Source organism: Oncorhynchus mykiss, chromosome 25 (genome assembly GCF_013265735.2).
Source record: "Oncorhynchus mykiss isolate Arlee chromosome 25, USDA_OmykA_1.1, whole genome shotgun sequence".
In the NCBI taxonomy this organism is placed as follows: domain Eukaryota; kingdom Metazoa; phylum Chordata; class Actinopteri; order Salmoniformes; family Salmonidae; genus Oncorhynchus; species Oncorhynchus mykiss.
This window is the reverse complement of record NC_048589.1, coordinates 43,540,446-43,560,605: the sequence shown is the minus strand read 5'-3', so window position 1 is coordinate 43,560,605 and position 20,160 is coordinate 43,540,446. Positions and strand designations below refer to the sequence as shown.

At 45.2% G+C, this 20,160-nt stretch overlaps 1 protein-coding gene across 1 annotated transcript; it reads left to right on the top strand.

Moving 5' to 3' along the window:
• The first annotated feature begins 1,477 nt into the window (after window positions 1-1,477).
• On the top strand, window positions 1,478-2,122 carry LOC118944279 (extensin-like). The gene has a single exon (XM_036962746.1). It carries the CDS (start codon window positions 1,478-1,480, stop codon window positions 2,120-2,122), a length of 645 nt encoding a protein of 214 aa, XP_036818641.1.
• The last annotated feature ends 18,038 nt before the right edge of the window (window positions 2,123-20,160 follow it).

Genomic DNA, 20,160 nt, shown 5'->3' with positions numbered 1-20,160 from the left:
AGGTAGCAGACGTCGGAGCAGGCGCTTCTACTAGCCCCAGTCTGCCAACTTTAAACGCTGTGTCCCCAGCTTGCTAGGTAGTAGACGTCGGAGCAGGCGCTTCTACTAGCCCCGTCCTGCTAACTTTAAACGCTGTGTCCCCAATAACCTCACACTCAACGTCAACAAAACTAAGGAGATGATTGTGGACTTCAGGAAACAACAGAGGGAACACCCACCTATCCACATCGATGGAACAGTAGTGGAGAGGGTAGCAAGTTTTAAGTTCCTCGGCATACACATCACAGACAAACTGAATTAGTCCACTCACACAGACAGCATTGTGAAGAATGCTCTCTGCGCTATTAACGGATCTCTGAGACTATCACAGTGCAGGTGCATTTATACGGAGACTTGATTACACACAGGTGGATTGTATTTATCATCATTAGTCATTTAGGTCAACATTAGATCATTCAGAGATCGTCACTGAACTTCTGGAGAGAGTTTGCTGCACTGAAAGTAAAGGGGCTGAATAATGTTGCACGCCCAATTTTTCAGTATTTTGAACTGTTAAAAAAGTTTGAAATATCCAATAAATGTCGTTCCACTTCATGATTGTGTCCCACTTGTTGTTGATTCTTCACAAAAAAATACAGTTTTATATCATTATGTTTGAAGCCTGAAATGTGGCAAAAGGTCGCAAAGTTCAAGGGGGCCGAATACTTTCGCAAGGCACTGTAGTAACAACTACCCAGCAGCTTCCCTGTTCCATCTATTGCTGTTCACTGGACCCTATGATCACTTGGCTACATAGCTGATGGCTGCTGGACTGTTCATTCATCACAGTACTCCATTTTGTTTATTTGTTGTTTATCTGTCGGCCCCAGCCTCCAACTCAGGCCCTGTGTGTAGTTAACTGACCCTCTCTGCCCTTTCATCTCCATTTTACCTGTTGTTGTTGTCTTAGCAGATTAGCTGTTGTTGTCTTACCCGTTGTTGTCTTAGCTAGCTCTCCATATCAACACCTGTGATTGCTTTATGCCTCCCATTATGTCTCTCTCAAATGTCAATATGCCTTGAATATTGTCCTTTAGGATAGTTATCATTGTTTTAGATTACTGCGAAGCCCCTATTCCCACTCAGCATGCCTCTGATACCTCCTTTGTCCCACCTCCCAGCCATTCTCAGGTCTCTACCACTCAGACATCCTCAGGTCTCTACCACTCAGACATCCTCAGGTCTCTACCACTCAGCCATCCTCAGGTCTCCACCACTCAGCCATCCTCAGGGCTCTACCACTCAGCCATCCTCAGGTCTCTACCACTCAGCCATTCTCAGGTCTCTACTACTCAGACATCCTCAGGTCTCTACCCCTCAGGTCTCTACTACTCAGCCACACACACTGATACTGACACACTTCACATACACATATACACACACACTCATTCACCCATGCTCAGTCACTCAATACAGTATGTAGCCCTTGTATCTGATCATGTCTGGACAGAGAAAGTATAAGGCCCCTCCCAGCCACATTCCCTGGACCCCAGGGCACTCCCACACCAAATTCCCTTGCCCAGGCTCCCTAGGTCCATCCCATACCACATTCCATAGCCCAGGCCACCTAGAGCCCTCCAACACAATCGGCCCTGTCTCAGACCCCCTAAGGCCCTCCCATGCCACCGGCACTGCCTCAGGCCCCGTAGGGCCCTCCCATACCACCGGCCCTGCCTCAGACCCCGTAGGGCCCTCCCATACCCCAGGCCCTGTCTCAGACCCCCTAAGGCCCTCCCATACCACCGGCCCTGCATCAGGCCCCGTAGGGCCCTCCCATACCCCAGGCCCTGTCTCAGACCCCCTAAGGCCCTCCCATACCACCGGCCCTGCATCAGGCCCCGTAGGGCCCTCCCATACCCCAGGACCTGTCTCAGACCCCCTAGAGCCCTCCCATACCACAGGCCCTGTCTCAGACCCCCTAAGGCCCTCCCATACCACCGGCCCTGCATCAGGCCCCGTAGGGCCCTCCCATACCCCAGGACCTGTCTCAGACCCCCTAGAGCCCTCCCATACCACCGGCCCTGCCTCAGGCCCCGTAAAACCCTCCCATTCCACCGGCCCTGGTCCAGGCACCCATACCTAAACCATCTAAACTAGCCACTTATAACAGTATCATTACCATCTGTCTGATATCTAATAGTTCATGGCAAAGTGTTGTTGAAGTGGTTGAAGACAGGTGCAGGTGTATAGAGCTGTAGTCAGTATTATATGAGAGGATCAGAGAGGGTTTTTGTAGAGGAGAGAGGGTATAGTGAAACACTGTGCTTCACTAGCAGCACAGAAATACACTGCACTGTCTTCAGCTTCTGTCACTTTGGGAAAATGTAGATACGCCATTTTATTAGCTGCAGCATCTCCACTGACATCAAAACGCCCTTTAAAGGAATCTTCCACCGTTGGACTGGTGAATCTCACATACCCAATGAGTTTCAGAGCAGTGTTTTGGGCTGACTGTTGGTACCACAGTATCCTGTCGTAACTTGAAAAAGGGTGGCTGCAGGTGAGATTAACTTTGTCTTCAGGACCTTTTAGTATTGCAGTAGGAGTCTGGTGAACTTTGTCTGTTTGTGACAGCCCTGTGGATGAAAACAGACCATCTGAAAGATACAGTATTACTCAGCATATTGACAGCAATATATTTCAGTAGTAAATCTATCTTTCATGAGGGATTTAGTACCTGTCACCCATAGTGGTAGAGTTGCTACATGTATGAGAAGCTTGATCATGTTGATGGTTCTGGAGAGAAGAGTCACATGGACAAGGAGAAAGGGTTTTCAGATAGTCAGAGATGTCATGTCATCTAGTGGGAGTGTCAAATGTATGTCAGCATCCCAAGTGGCACCCTATTCCCTTTCTAGTGCACTACTTTAGACCAGAGCCCATAGGGGGGAGAGGAGAATAAGTCAATAGAGAAGGGGAGCTGAACTGAGCTGCCGGAGGGGAAGGAAATGACATCACTTTGACGTCAGAACTTGTGTTGATATTCAAGTGTAACAGTATAACTTTAGACCGTCCCCTCACCCATACCCGGGCACGAACCAGGGATCCTCTGCACACATCAACAACAGTCACCCTCGAAGCATCGTTACCCATCGCTCCACAAAAGCCGCGGCTTTTGCAGAGCAAGGGGAACTACTACTTCAAGGTCTCAGAGCAAGTTACGTCACCGATTAAAACGCTATTTAGCGCACACCACCGCTAACTAAGCTAGCGTTTCACATCCGTTACACAAACAGATCCCTTGTTCACCTACAGGTTCAACTTAAAGGTGTATTGTGGAACATACCGGTATCTAAACTGTAAATACTGGTAAACTGTACCAGGACAGATATCACCTTATGCCATCATCCACATGTGTTTATTCATTGGCACTTAGTCAAAGTCAAACCTCAGATGCAGGTGTTCTGAGCCGTGGTCTAATATTACCATCAGACAGGGTTTTAGTAGAGAACAGGAGGGAGGCTACATCACTGTGTTGGCTGGCTGCACAGTAATAAACTGCACTGTGTTCAGGTCCTCTCAGACTCACTAGATGAAGATAAGCCTCTTTCCCACCGTCTCCACTCACATTGAAGTGCTTTTCAAATGATTTCTCCATGGTTATTGACTTGGTATATGCATAACCAATGAGTTTCACAGCAGTGTTTCCTGCTGACTGTTTGTACCATAGTACCATGTAGTAGTTAGGGATCGTATGGCTGCAGGTGAGTTGAACGTCTCCTCCAGGACCTTCTGTTAGTGCCACAGGCCTCTGATGAACCATGCTACTAAACAACTGCCCTGTGGACAGAGAGAGAAAGGAGAGGAGAGAGAGAGGAGAGGGAGAGAGAGAAGAGGGGAGAGAAGAAGAGAGAGAGAGGAGAGAGGTAGAGAAAGGATATTTTTTTTCAGTTTGATGACATTCGTAGTATCGTTAGGCTTCTCATCTTAAGTGATTTAATACCTGTCACCCAGAGTGGTAGAGCTGCCAGGTGAATCAGAACTCTGAACATCATGATGAAGAAAAAGATAATGATGAAGATGATGAATATGCTGAAGAAGACGATGATGATGTGATATGAGTGCCTCCTGGATGAAGCTCTGAGGTGAAAGTAGATTGGCTGTTGTAGTAGCATGTTTCCTTCAGCGTGGTGGATAGTGACAGTGTTAGAGGGAGTGTCAGGAAGCCTGTACTGTAAAGCTTGCTCATAGGACCTCACTGTGAACATGACTGATTACATGATCATGACAATGAACCCATCAGACATTAGAAGAACTAGAGTTAGAGGTCCCCCTACAGTATGTGATGAGACCATCAGACATTAGAAGAACTAGAGTTAGAGGTCCCCTTACAGTATGTGAGGAGACCATCAGACATTAGAAGAACTAGAGTTAGAGGTCCCCCTACAGTATGTGATGAGACCATCAGACATTAGAAGAACTAGAGTTAGAGGTCCCCCTACAGTATGTGATGAGACCATCAGACATTAGAACAACTAGAGTTAGAGGTCCCCCTACAGTATGTGATGAGACCATCAGACATTAGAAGAACTAGAGTTAGAGGTCCCCTACAGTATGTGATGAGACCATCAGACATTAGAACAACTAGAGTTAGAGGTCCCCCTACAGTATGTGATGAGACCATCAGACATTAGAAGAACTAGAGATAGAGGTCCCCCTACAGTATGTGATGAGACCATCAGACATTAGAAGAACTAGAGTTAGAGGTCCCCCTACAGTATGTGATGAGACCATCAGACATTAGAAGAACTAGAGTTAGAGGTCCCCCTACAGTATGTGATGAGACCATCAGACATTAGAAGAACTAGAGTTAGAGGTCCCCCTACAGTATGTGATGAGACCATCAGACATTAGAAGAACTAGAGTTAGAGGTCCCCCTACAGTATGTGATGAGACCCTCAGACATTAGAAGAACTAGAGTTAGAGGTCCCCCTACAGTATGTGAGGAGACCATCAGACATTAGAACAACTAGAGTTAGAGGTCCCCCTACAGTATGTGATGAGACCATCTCTTTACATATTATGTTACATCCTGTTGAAATACTGGGGTTTTTGTGCAGCTGTACTTGTTGTCTGTATCACTGTGTTGACTCACAGCACAGAAGTACATGCCACTGTCTCCTGTCTCCAACTTCTTCACTGTAAAAGATCCACTCTCAGCTACAGCCTTAACAGTTGGATATTTGTCTTCCCTGAAGTCTCCATATTCTGGATCGGTGTAACTACTTGTGTAAACTACCTGCTTCATTCCCTCTCCTGGAAGCTGTCTGTACCAGTACATCTGGTTGTAGTTAGCTCCCTTAGTGTGACTGCAGTTCATCTGAGCATCACTGTCTTTCAGTTTCCAGAGTATGGTGGGTGTCTGAGTGACTTCACTCCCCTCAACAAGACCTGTAAGGACACATTGAGAATGAAATCAACAGAGATAGGAACAGTTAGACCTGAATACATCAAGACTCAGGAACATATGCTTGGAAACATCAATATATATAACTAGAGTAGTTATTGTAAATAAGAATTTTGTTCTTAACTTTCCTGGTTAAATAAATGAAACATTATGAAACTGTACCTGCAGCACAGAGCAGTGAGACAGTAACAGTGAAGAGAAATGTGAACATGTTTGATCACGTTATATGTGAGAGTGCTGGAAAGAGTCTGGTATGAATGTATATAAAACAAGAGGAGTGTCACATAGATGAATAGATGACAATCAGTAGACCACGGCAGGTTCCACCATATTCAACATGTCAGTGAAGTGGGAGGGACTGATGATCTGAATACATCATGCTAATTAGTGGTTCAGACTGTAGAGACATTCACATTATTAAAGTTAGAGGTACCCCTACAGTCCATGATGAGACCATCAGCTCTTTACAGATTGTATTGTATCCTATAGAGCTCGCCAGCTTGTATTCCTAAAACACGGAAATGAGTCAGCATTTTCTACCTCTGGTTTGTTGACCATTGCTATTGGGGAAATTAAGGGGGAAAATAATTGGGTTTTGGGATATAAGGTCTGAAGTTGAAGTTGGAGATCTTAGACGTTTTGTTCGGTGCAATATCTTAAAACCTCTCTGGGCTCGGGTCTAGTTTCCTGAATTTCAGTAAATCAGTCTTTTGGCGTGTGAGCAGATGTTGCGCTAACGAATTTGCCTTTCCCATTGAACATACTTCTTTCCGTATGAAATATTATAGTTTATTTAAATTTTAGATAGATGAATAGAAACATCATTTGACTTGTTTGGACGAAGTTTAGTGGTTGCTTTTTGGACTCCTTTGTCTGCCTGTTGAGAATGACTGAAATCAATGCCACCAACTAAACTGACTTTTTGGGATATAAAGAAGGATTTTATCGAACAAAACGACCATTCATGTTGTAGCTGGGACCCTTGGGATTGCAAACAGAGGAAGATCTTCAGAGGTAAGTGATTTATTTTTTTGCTATTTGTGATTTTGTGAAGCTTGTGCTGGTTGAAAAATATGTTGATGTGGGGCGCCGTCAACAGACAATTGCATGGTATGCTTTCGCGATAAAATATTTTTGGAATCTGACAACGCAGTTAGATTAAAAAGAAGTTAAGCTTTTAAATGATATAAGACAATTGTATGTTCATGAATGTTTAATATTACAAATATTTCCTTGAATTGCGCGCCCTCCAATTTCACCGGATGTTGTCGGCTTTGTCCCGGGACACCTAGCCCTAATTAGCAATCAGTGCTATGGCAAACATAACCATATAACCTGCATACAGATTCATATGAAGGGATTTAATACAAAGACCAATATTATTAATATGAATAGTAAAGAGAACTGGTCCCAATACTAACCCCTGTGGTACACCTAATATCCTGGAAACTAGACTCAACACCATCAGAACGCACACATTGTGTCCTGTCTGTCAGATAGCTCTTAAACCATTTGCAAGACTTATTGTCTAGGCCCATTTCAGACAGTTTTTTAATGAGTAGGGAATGGTCAATGGTGTTGAATGCCTTGGAAAAGTCTATTAATATTGCAGCACAATTATTTTGATCACCTAGGCAATTTAAAACATCTAAAACAAGCATAACAGAAACAGAAACAGCGTTGCCAAAGATATTAGAGAAAAGAGATAGGAATCCCATTAGTGTAGCACGGTGGATCTGCGCCAATTCCAGCCGAGAGTCAGACTCGGTCGACGTCAAGTGGACCGAGTTTGGGCTGCCTTCAGCTCTTTATTTATTTTTAATTTTTTTTAACTTCAACAAGCATTTCTCAACGGCTGGCCATGCCTTCCTCCTGGCTACTCGGCCAACAGCTCCCCCCCCCCCCCCCCCCCCCCCCCCCCGCAGCTACTTGCCCAATCCTCTCCAGCTTCTCCTTTACCCAAATCCAGATAGCAGATGTTCTGAAAGAGCTGCAAAACCTGGACCCATACAAATCAGCTGGGCTTGACAATCTGGACCCTCTATTTCTGAAACTCTCCGCCGCCATTGTCGCAACCCCTATTACCAGCCTGTTCAACCTCAAGGATTGGAAAGCTGCCGCAGTCATCCCCCTCTTCAAAGGGGGAGACACCCTGGACCCAAACTGTTACAGACCTATATCCATCCTGCCCTGCCTATCTAAGGTCTTCGAAAGCCAAGTCAACAAACAGATCACTGACCATCTTGAATCCCACCGTAACTTCTCCGCTGTGCAATCTGGTTTCCGAGCCGGTCACGGGTGCACCTCAGCCACGCTCAAGGTTCTAAACGATATCATAACCACCATCGATAAAAGACAGAACTGTGCAGCCGTCTTCATCGACCTGGCCAAGGCTTTCGACTCTTTCAATCACCATATTCTTATCGGCAGACTCAGTAGCCTCGGTTTTTCTAATGACAGCCTTGCCTGGTTCACCAACTACTTTGCAGACAGAGTTCAGTGTGTCAAATCGGAGGGCATGTTGTCCGGTCCTCTGGCAGTCTCTATGGGGGTGCCACAGGGTTCAATTCTCGGGCCGACTCTTTTCTCTGTATATATTAATGATATTGCTCTTGCTGCGGGCGATTCCCTGATCTACCTCTACGCAGACGACACCATTCTGTATACTTCTGGTCCTTCCTTGGACACTGTGCTATCTAACCTCCAAACGAGCTTCAATGCCATTCAACACTCCTTCCGTGGCCTCCAACTGCTCTTAAACGCTAGTAAAACCAAATGCATGCTTTTCAACCGTTCTCTGCCTGCACCCGCATGCCCGACTAGCATCACCACCCTGGATGGTTCCGACCTAGAATATGTGGACATCTATAAGTACCTAGGTGTCTGGCTAGACTGTAAACTCTCCTTCCAGACTCATATCAAACAGCTCCAATATAAATCAAATCTAGAGTCGGCTTTCTATTTCGCAACATAGCCTCCTTCACTCACGCCGCCAAACTTACCCTAGTAAAACTGACTATCCTACCAATCCTCGACTTCGGCGATGTCATCTACAAAATAGCTTCCAATACTCTACTCAGCAAACTGGATGCAGTTTATCACAGTGTCATCAGTTTTGTTACTAAAGCACCTTATACCACCCACCACTGCGACCTGTATGCTCTAGTCGGCTGGCCCTTGGTACATATTCGTCCCCAGACCCACTGGCTCCAGGTCATCTACAAGTCCATGCTAGGTAAAGCTTTGCCTTATCTCAGTTCACTGGTCACGATGGCAACACCCACCCGTAGCGCGAGCTCCAGCAGGTGTATCTCACTGATCATCCCTAAAGCCAACACCTCATTTGGCCGCCTTTCGTTCCAGTTCTCTGCTGCCTGTGACTGGAACGAATTGCAAAAATCGCTGAACTTGGAGACTTTTATCTCCCTCACCAACTTCAAACATCTGCTATCTGAGCAGCTAACCGATTGCTGCAGCTGTACATAGTCCATAGGTAAATAGCTCACCCAATTTACCTACCTCATCCCCATACTGTTTATATTTATTTACTTTTATGCTCTTTTGCACACCAATATCTCTACCTGTAGATGGCCATCTGATCATTTATCACTCCAGTGTTAATCTGCAAAATTGTAATTATTCGCCTACCTCCTCACACCTTTTGAACACAATGTATATAGACTCTTAAAAAAAATAATTATACTGTGTTATTGACTTGTAATTGCTTATTCCATGTGTAACTCTGTGTTGTTGTCTGTTCACACTGCTATGCTTTATCTTGGCCAGGTCGCAGTTGTAAATGAGAACTTGTTCTCAACTAGCCTACCTGGATAAATAAAGGTGAAAAAAAAGAAAAAAAATAGGGATTGTGATCCCTGCGTGGATTTATTTGCTGATTATTTTTCCCGAGTAAATTACGTTATTTTACTCAGTTCTGTGTCCTGCGCCTGACTCCATTCTCACCTCTGCACAACTGACACCTGACACAGGCCGATTCCGGGGAGAGTTATCTTGCCCAAATGTATTACATGGGGCTCGGGCCGATTGTGGCAACTCTCTGACAGATGATTATATGGGCTGATTTATATAATTAACATTTCATTATTGAATTTTCAAAATTTTCTCATTGTATCTGTGATCAAAATATACAATTAACATTTAAGTGAAATTCTTTAAGAGGCCTGTGTAGTATTTTAGTATTTTGATACTTTTGTGCATGACAATTGATAAACATTAAAACCTCTCTGAACCACCCATCCCGGATCCGGTATAATTGTCATCAGCAACGCTGAATAGCATAGCGCCACAGTCAAATAATATTACTAGAGAATGTTCATATTCATGAAATCACAAGCGCAATATTGAAAAACACAGCTTAGCCTTTTGTTAATCCACCTGTCGTCTCAGATTTTGAAATTATGCTTTACAGCGAAAGCAATACAAGCATTTGTGTAAGTTTATCGATTGCTTGACAAAACAATAAGTACACTTAGCACCAGGTAACTTGGTCACGAAAATCAGAAAAGCTATCAAATTAATCGTTTACCTTTGATGATCTTCGGATGTTTTCACTCACGAGACTCCCAGTTAGACAACAAATGACAACAAATGTTCCTTTTGTTCCATAAAGATATTTTTTATATCCAAATACCTCTGTTAGCTTGGTGCGTTATGCTCAGGAATCCACCGGAAAGAGCGGTCACAACAACGCAGACAAAAATTCCAAATGATATCCATAATGTCCACAGAAAAATGTCAAACGTTTTTTATAATCAATCCCCAGGGTGTTTTTCAAATATCTATTCGATAATATATCAACCGGGACAGTTGGCTTTTCACTAGGACCGGGAGTAACAATGGCCGCCTTTCTCTTTTGCGCACAAATCACTCTAAGAGCCCCCACCTATCCACTAACGCAATGTGGTCGTTCAAACTCATTCTTCAAAATAAAAGCCTGAAACTATGTCTAAAGGCTGTTGACACCTCAGGGAAGCCATAGAAAAAGGAATCTGGTTGATATCCCTTTAAATGGGCAATAGGGTTGCTTAAGAACAGAGAGGTTTCAAAAACAATGCACTTCCTGGCTGGATTTTCCTCAGGTTTTAGCCTGCAATATCAGTTTTGTTTAACTCACAGACAAAATGTTTACAGTTTTGGAAACTTTAGAGTGTTTTCTATCCTAATCCGTCAATTATATGCATATTCTAGCATCTGGTCCATAGAAAAAGGCCGGTTACTTTGGGAACGATATTTTTCCAAACATAAAAATAGTGCCCCCTAGTTTCAAGAGGTTAAGATCTTTGTGGATGGAGCCTCCTGAGTGGCGTGGTAGTCAAAAACACTGCATTGCAAATTGTGTTGCTACAGATGCTGGTTCAAGACCTGTGCTGCCACCAGGACACCCAGGAAGTGATGCACAATTGGAGTCGTCCGAGTTAGGGAAGGGTTTGGTCGGCCGGGATGTCCTTGTCCCATCACTCTTTAGCGACTCCTGTGGCTGGCCGGGGGCATGCACACTGACACTGCTGATAACACAGTATGGTGATATAGCTGGGGAGAGTGTGTTCCACCTGCTGATACCACAGTATGGTGTTGTAGCTGGGGAGAGTGTGTTCTACCTGCTGATACCACAGTATGGTGTTGTAGCTGGGGAGAGTGTGTTCCACCTGCTGATACCACAGTATGGTGTTGTAGCTGGGAAGAGTGTGTGAACAGAACAGGACAGCAGTTTCTCCAGAACTCTGAAATACTGAAGATGGAGACTGAAGAAGGCTGGAACAGAGCAGTTCACTTGTTACAGAAGAGGAGAGAGAGACCTGTTTGTTATAACTACTGTAGTCATTCAGGTAAATGTATGAAATTAAAGATTATTTTAGACGGTATCTAATCTGTGACCAAGAATAATCAAGAGATTCAAGGTGGAAAAATATCCAACAGTGAAAGATTGTTAGTTCAACATTGAGTCCAGATGAACCTTCAAAAGGACATGGATCTTCAACTCTCAGACTCCTTACTACACACCATAGTTTACTGTGGTACTGTGTCTGGTGAGTCCACATGGATTAGTTGAGCTGTAACTCCACCTACAGGAAAGACATGATATCATACCATACTGTATCATGGTCTCCTGTATATCAGAGGGAACCTCCCCTTTCTATTAGACCAGCTGGTGAGTGTTTTGGCATTGAATCAGAGTCAGATACAGTGTGATGTTAATACAGGTGTGATTAGTCTGCAGTACACCAGGGAGGAGGTTTTTGTAGAGCAGAGAGGGAGATCTGATGCACTGTGTAAACTAGCAGCACAGTAATACACAGCACTGCTATTTGGAGTTAGTTGATTGATGGTTAAGGTGCTGGTACCACCTGCATTAGCATCTCCTTCTATATCAAATCCAGCCTCAGGAGAACCAGATGTCCCGATCATGTATCCTATTAGCACTAACTCTCTGTAGTTGGATTGCTTGTACCAGAGGATTTGATTATAGCCTGATATACTATGTGAACACTCCATCATAGCCGACTCTCCCTGGTTCTTGTACAGGTCTGCAGGACTCTGGTGAACCTGGTTACTGAGAGAAGAACCTTTAGGGAGAGAAAGAGAGAGAGAGAGAGAGAGAGAGAGAGAGAGAGAGAGAGAGAGAGAGATACAGAAAAAGGTCAATCAACATAAAGAAACATTTTCACTTGAAACATCAAACAATTATCAAATGAGGATATTAGTAGTTGATGAAATCAATGATCTGAATACCTGCAGCCCAGGCTGTGTAACCCATGGTGATGGAGATAATAATTCTGATCATGTTGACTCACTGTTAAGGAGACAGAAAGAATGAGACAAACAAACCATTCCACATGAATTAGAGGAGTCTTCTCATCAACTCATCTCGGTGATCTTATAGAGGGATGCTGCCTCCTTATGAGAACATCTAAAACATCAGAGACCTGAGATGAACCCTGCAGGAGGAGTCTATGTTCGACAGGAAGCAGGGTTTAGTAGAGCAGAGAGGGAGATCTGATGCACTGCTATCTGGAGGTAGTTGATTGATGGTTAAAGGAAATATTCACCCATTTTTTTAAAATTTATTTTTTTTCATTTTTACCCATTTTTCTCCCCAATTTCATGGTATCCAATTGTTGTAGTAGCTATCTTGTCTCATCGCTACAACTCCCGTACGGGCTCGGGAGAGACGAAGGTTGAAAGTCACGCGTCCTCCGATACACAACCAGCTGCTTCTTAACACAGCACGCATCCAACCCGGAAGCCAGCCGCACCAATGCGCTGGAGGAAACACCGTGCACCTGGCCACCTTGGCTAGCGCACACTGCGCCCAGCCCGCCACAGGAGTCGCTGGTGCGCGATGAGACAAGGACACCCCTACCGACCAAGCCCTCCCTAACCCGGGCGACGCTAAGCCAATTGTGCGTCGCCCCACGGACCTCCCGGTCGCGGCCGGTTACGACAGAGCCTGGGCGCGAACCCAGGGACTCTGATGGCACAGCTGGCGCTGCAGTACATTTATCGAACAAAACGACCATTCATGTTGTAGCTGGGACCCTTGGGATTGCAAACAGAGGAAGATCTTCAGAGGTAAGTGATTTATTTTTTTGCTATTTGTGATTTTGTGAAGCTTGTGCTGGTTGAAAAATATGTTGATGTGGGGCGCCGTCAACAGACAATTGCATGGTATGCTTTCGCCATAAAATCTTTGTGGAATCTGACAACGCAGTTAGATTAAAAAGAAGTGAAGCTTTTAAATGATATAAGTATGTTCATGAATGTTTAATATTACAAATATTTACTTGAATTGCGCGCCCTCCAATTTCACCGGATGTTGTCGGCTTTGCCCCGGGACACGTAGCCCTAATTAGCAATCAGTGCTATGGCAAACATAACCATATAACCTGCATACAGATTTATATGAAGGGATTTAATACAAAGACCAATATTATTAATATGAATAGTAAATTAGAACTGGTCCCAATACTAACCCCTGTGGTACACCGAATATCCTGGAAACTAGACTCAACACCATCAGAACGCACACACTGTGTCCTGTCTGTCAGATAGTTCTTAAACCATTTGCAAGACTCATTGTCCAGGCCCATTTCAGACAGTTTTTTAATGAGTAGGGAATGTTCAATGGTGTTGAATGCCTTGCAAAAGTCTATTAATTTTGCAGCACAATTATTTTGATCACCTAGGCAATTTAAAACATCTAAAACAAGCATAACAGCTGAAACAGCGTTGCCAAAGATATTGGAGAAAAGAGATAGGAATCCCATTAGTGTAACACGGTGGATCTGCGCCGATTCCAGCCGAGAGTCAGACTCGGTCGAAGTCAAGTGGACCGAGGTCGGGCTGTCTTCAGCTCTTTATTTTTATTTTTTAACTTCAACAAGCATTTCTCAACGGCTGGCCATGCCTTCCTCCTGGCTTATCCAACCTCGGCCAACAGCTCCGCCCCCCTGCAGCTACTCGGCCAAGCCTCTCCAGCTTCTCCTTTACCCAAATCCAGATAGCAGATGTTCTGAAAGAGCTGCAAAACCTGGACCCGTACAAATCAGCTGGGCTTGACAATCTGGACCCTCTATTTCTGAAACTCTCCGCCGCCATTGTCGCAACCCTGAGATTCCTAAATATTGGAAAGCTGGACATCCCCCTCTTCAAAGGGGGTGACACTCTAGACCTAAACTGTTACAGACCTATATCCATTGGCTCCTGACTTTCCTGAAAAGTTGCATATCACGGGGGCTATTCGATGCTAGTGCAATACGCCACAGGATGTTTTTGTGCTGTTTGAGGGCAGTCAGGTCTGGAGTGAACCAAGGGCTATATCTGTTCTTAGTTCTACATTTTTTGAAAGGGGCATGCTTATTTAAGATGGTCAGGAAGGCACCACTGCAAACTGTATGCTCTCGTTGGCTGGCCCTCGCTTCATAATTGTTGCCAAACACACTGGCTCCAGGTCATCTATAAGTCTTTAATAGGTAAAGCCCCGCCTTATGTCAGCTCACTGGTCACCATAGCAGCAACCACCCGTAGCATGCGCTCCATCAGGTATATTTCAACGGACACACCCAAAGCCAATTCCTCCTTTGGCCGCGGTCACAACAAACAAATTCCAAATGATATCCATAATGTCCACAGAAAAATGTCAAACGTTTTTTATAATCAATCCCCAGGGTGTTTTTCAAATATCTATTCGATAATATATCAACCGGGACAGTTGGCTTTTCACTAGGACCGGGAGTAACAATGGCCGCCTTTCTCTTTTGCGCACAAATCACTCTAAAAGCCCCCACCTATCCACTAACGCAATGTGGTCGTTCAAACTCATTCTTCAAAATAAAAGCCTGAAACTATGTCTAAAGGCTGTTGACACCTCAGGGAAGCCATAGAAAAAGGAATCTGGTTGATATCCCTTTAAATGGGCAATAGGGTTGCTTAAGAACAGAGAGGTTTCACAAACAGTGCACTTCCTGGCTGGATTTTCCTCAGGTTTTAGCCTGCAATATCAGTTTTGTTTAACTCACAGATAAAATGTTTACAGTTTTGGAAACTTTAGAGTGTTTTCTATCCAAATCCGTCAATCATATGCATATTCTAGCATCTGGTCCATAGAAACATTTTTCCAAACATAAAAAATAGTGCCCCCTAGCTTCAAGAGGTTAAGATCTTTGTGGATGGAGCCTCCTGAGTGGCGTGGTAGTCAAAAACACTGCATTGTAAATTGTGTTGCTACAGATGCTGGTTCAAGACCTGTGCTGCCACCAGGACACCCAGGAAGTGATGCACAATTGGAGTCGTCCGAGTTAGGGAAGGGTTTGGTCGGCCGGGATGTCCTTGTCCCATCACTCTTTAGTGACTCCTGTGGCTGGCCGGGGGCATGCACACTGACACATCCGCTGTGCCCCCAACTGGCCTTTGCCAGACGTTGGAGCAGGCGTTTCTACTAGCCCCAGTCTTCTAACTTTAAACGCTGTGTCCCCAGCTTGCTAGGTAGTAGACGTCGGAGCAGGCGTTTCTACTAGCCCCAGTCTTCTAACTTTAAACGCTGTGTCCCCAGCTTGCTAGGTAGTAGACGTTGGAGCAGGCGTTTCTACTAGCCCCGGCCTGCTAACTTTAAACGCTGTGTCCCCAGCTTGCTAGGTAGTAACGACTACCCAGCGGCTTCCCTGTTCCATCTATTGCTGTTCACTGGACCCTATGATCACTTGGCTACATAGCTGATGGCTGCTGGACTGTTCATTAATCACAGTACTCCATTTTGTTTATTTTTTGTTTATCTGTTGCCCCTAGCCCCGAACTCAGGCCCTGTGTGTAGTTAACAGACCCTCTCTGCCCATTCATCTCCAGACAGCACACGCCCTTACTGTCTCTGCCTGGCCGGTTCCCCTCTTTCCACTGGGATTCTCTGCCTCTAACCCTATTACAGGGGCTGAGTCACTGGCTTACTGGTGCTCTTTCATGCCGTCCCTAGGAGGGGTGCGTCACTTGAGTGGGTTGAGTCACTGATGTGATCTTCCTGTCTGGGTTGGCGCCCCCCCTTGCGTCTTGCCGTGGCGGAGATCTTTGTGGGCTATACTCGGCCTTGTCTCAAGATGGTAAGTTGGTGGTTGAAGATATCTCTCTAGTGGTGTAGGGGCTGTGCTTTGGCAAAGTGTTATATCCTTTGGCCCTGTCCGGGGGTATCATCGGAAGGGGCCAAAGTGTCTCCTGACCCCTCCTGTCTCAGCCTCCAGTATTTATGCTGCAGTAGTTTATGTGTCGGGGGGCTAGGGTCAGTTTGTTATATCTGGTGTACTTCTCCTGTCCTATCCGGTGTCCTGTGTGAATTTAAGTATGTGCTCTCTAAATCTCTCTCTCTTTCTTTCTCTCTCTCGGAAGACCTGAGCCCTAGGACCATGCCTAAGGACTACCTGGCATGATGACCCCTTGCTGTTTCAACTGTTCTGCCTGTGATTATTATTATTTGACCATGCTTGTCATTTATGAACATTTGAACATCTTGGCCATGTTCTGTTATAATCTCCACCCGGCATAGCCAGAAGAGGACTGGCAACCCCACATAGCCTGGTTCCTCTCTAGGTTTCTAATCTCCACCCGGCACAGCCAGAAGAGGACTGGCCACCCCACATAGCCTGGTTCCTCTCTAGGTTTTGGCCTTTCTAGGGAGTTATTCCTAGCCACCGTGCATCTACACCTGCATTGCTTGCTGTTTGGGGTTTTAGGCTGGGTTTATGTACAGCACTTTGAGATATCAGCTGATGTACGAAGGTCTATATGAATATATTTGATTTGATTTGATTTTAATGTTGTTGTCTTAGCTGATTAGCTGCTGTTGTCTTACCAGTTGTTGTCTTAGCTAGCTCTCCCAATCAACACCTGTGATTGCTTTATGCCTCCCATTATGTCTCTCTCAAATGTCAATATGCCTTGAATATTGTCCTTTAGGATAGTTATCATTGTTTTAGATTACTGCGGAGCCCCTAGTCCCACTCAGCATGATACCTCCTTTGTCCCACCTCCCAGCCATCCTCAGGTCTCTATAACAGCCATCCTCAGGTCTCTACCACTCAGTCATCCTCAGGTCTCTACCACTCAGCCATCCTCAGGTCTCTACTACTCAGCCATCCTCAGGTCTCTACTACTCAGCCATCCTCAGGTTTCAACCACTCAGCCATCCTCAGGTCTATACAAATCAGCCATCCTCATGTCTCTACCACTCAGCCATCCTCAGGTCTCTACCACTCAGTCATCCTCAGGTCTCTACTACTCAGCCATCCTCGGGACTCTACCACGCAGCCATCCTCAGGTCTCTACTACTCAGTCATCCTCAGGTCTCTACTACTCAGCCATCCTCAGGTCTCTACCACTCAGCTATCCTCAGGTCTCTACCACTCAGTCATCCTCAGGTCTCTACCACGCAGCCATCCTCAGGTCTCTACTACTCAGCCATCCTCAGGTCTCTACTACTCAGCCATCCTCAGGTCTCTACCACTCAGCCACACACACTGATACTGATACACTTCACATACACATATACACACACACTCATTCACCCATGGTCAGTCACTCAATACAATATGTAGCCCTTGTATCTGATCATGTCTGGACAGAGAAAGTATAAGGCCCCTCCCAGCCACATTCCCTGGCCCTGGCCCCCAGGGCCCTCCCACACCAAATTCCCTGGCCCAGGCTCCCTAGGTCCCTCCCATACCACATTCCCTAGCCCAGGCCACCTAGAGCCACCGGCCCCGTCTCAGACCCCCTAGGGCCCTCCCATACCACCGGCCATGTCTCAGACCCCCTAGTGCCCTCCCTTACCCCCTTCCCTGTCTCAGACCCTCTAAGGCCCTCCCACACCACCGGCCCTGCCTCAGGCCCCGTAGGGCCCTCCCATACCAAGTGACACCCTATTCCCTATATAGTGCACTAACTTTGACCGGGGCCCATAAAGTGCAACGATACAGCATCTTCTAAATGTGTGTTGAGAAACACTCCCTCCTGGTGGAGAACTGAGGAAGTGCACCTAAACCATCTAAACTAGTCACTTATAACAGTATCATTACCATCTGTCTGATATCTAATGGTTCATAGCAAAGTGTTGTTGAAGTGGTTGAAGACAGGTGCAGGTGTATAGAGCTGTAGTCAGTATTATATGAGAGGATCAGAGAGGGTTTTTGTAGAGGAGAGAGGGTATAGTGAAACACTGTGCTTCACTAGCAGCACAGAAATACACTGCACTGTCTTCAGCTTCTGTCACTTTGGGAAAATGTAGATACGCCATTTTATTAGCTGCAGCATCTCCACTGACATCAAAACGCCCTTTAAAGGAATCTTCCACCGTTGGACTGGTGTATCTCATATACCCAATGAGTTTCAGAGCAGTGTTTTGGGCTGACTGTTGGTACCACAGTATCATGTTGTAACTTGAATCAGTGTGGCTGCAGGTGAGATTAACTTTGTCTTCAGGTCCTTGTAGTATTGCAGTAGGAGTCTGGTGAACTTTGTCTGTTTGTGACAGCCCTGTGGATGAAAACAGACCATCTGAAATATACAGTATTACTCAGCATATTGACAGCAATATATTTCAGTAGTAAATCTATCTTTCACGAGGGATTTAGTACCTGTCACCCATAGTGGTAGAGTTGCTACATGTATGAGAAGCTTGATCATGTTGATGGTTCTGGATAGAAGAGTCACATGGACAAGGAGAAAGGGTTTTCAGATAGTCAGAGATGTCATGTCATCTAGTGGGAGTGTCAAATGTATGTCAGCATCCCAAATGGCACCCTATTCCCTTTCTAGTGCACTGCTTTAGACCAGAGCCCATAGGGGGGAGAGGAGAATAAGTCAACAGAGAAGGGAAGCTGAACTGAGCTGCCGGAGGGGAAGGAAATGACATCACTTTGACATCAGAACTTGTGTTGATATTCAAGCAGATCCCTTGTTCACCTACAGGTCTCCTGTTCAACTTAAAGGTGTATTGTGGAACATACCGGTATCTACATCATTAAAGGATTTGTATTTTTATATAGATAGAAATTGAGTAATGGAATTTGATATTGTAACATTGCATAATGTATGTAAATGAGTGATGACACTTCAAAGTCAAAGTCAAACCTCAGATGCAGGTGTTCTGAGCCGTGGTCTAATATTACCATCAGACAGGGTTTTAATAGAGAACAGGAGGAAGGCTACATCACTGTGTTGGCTGGCTGCACAGTAATAAACTGCACTGTGTTCAGGTCCTCTCAGACTCACTAGATGAAGATAAGCCTCTTTCCCACCGTCTCCACTCACATTGAAGTGCTTTTCAAATGATTTCTCCATGGTTATTGACTTGTAATTTGCATAACCAATGAGTTTCATAGCAGTGTCTCCTGCTGACTGTTTATACCATAGTATCACGTAGTAGTTAGGGATCGTATGGCTGCAGGTGAGTTGAACGTCTCCTCCAGGACCTTCTGTTAGTGCCACAGGCCTCTGATGAACCATGCTACTAAACAACTGCCCTGTGGACAGAAAGAGAAAGGAGAGGAGAGAGAGAGGAGAGGGAGAGAAAGGGAGAGAGAGACAGGAGAGAGGTAGAGAAAGGATATTTTATTCAGTATGATGACATTCGTAGTAGCGTTAGGCTTCTCATCGTAAGTTATTTAATACCTGTCACCCAGAGTGGTAGAGCTGCCAGGTGAATCAGAACTCTGAACATCATGATGAAGAAAAAGATAATGATGAAGATGAAGAATATGCTGAGGAAGACGATGATGACGAGGAGGTGATATGAGTGTCTCCTGGGTGAAGCTCTGAGGTGAAAGGAGATTGGCTGTTGCAGTAGCATGTTTCCTTCAGGGTGGTGGATAGTGACAGTGTTAGAGGGAGTGTCAGGAGGCCTGTACTGTAAAGCTTGCTCATAGGACCTCACTGTGAACATGACTGATTACATGATCATGACAATGAACCCATCAGACATTAGAAGAACTAGAGTTAGAGGTCCCCCTACAGTATGTGATGAGACCATCAGACATTAGAAGAACTAGAGTTAGAGGTCCCCCTACAGTATGTGATGAGACCATCAGACATTAGAGGAACTAGAGTTAGAGGTCCCCCTACAGTATGTGATGAGACCATCAGACATTAGAAGAACTAGAGTTAGAGGTCCCCCTACAGTATGTGATGAGACCATCAGACATTAGAAGAACTAGAGT

What these genes read in the sequence shown, in the direction of transcription:
- LOC118944279 (XM_036962746.1), top strand. Translation starts at nt 1,478, where the DNA reads ATGTCTGGACAGAGAAAGTATAAGGCCCCTCCCAGCCACATTCCCTGG.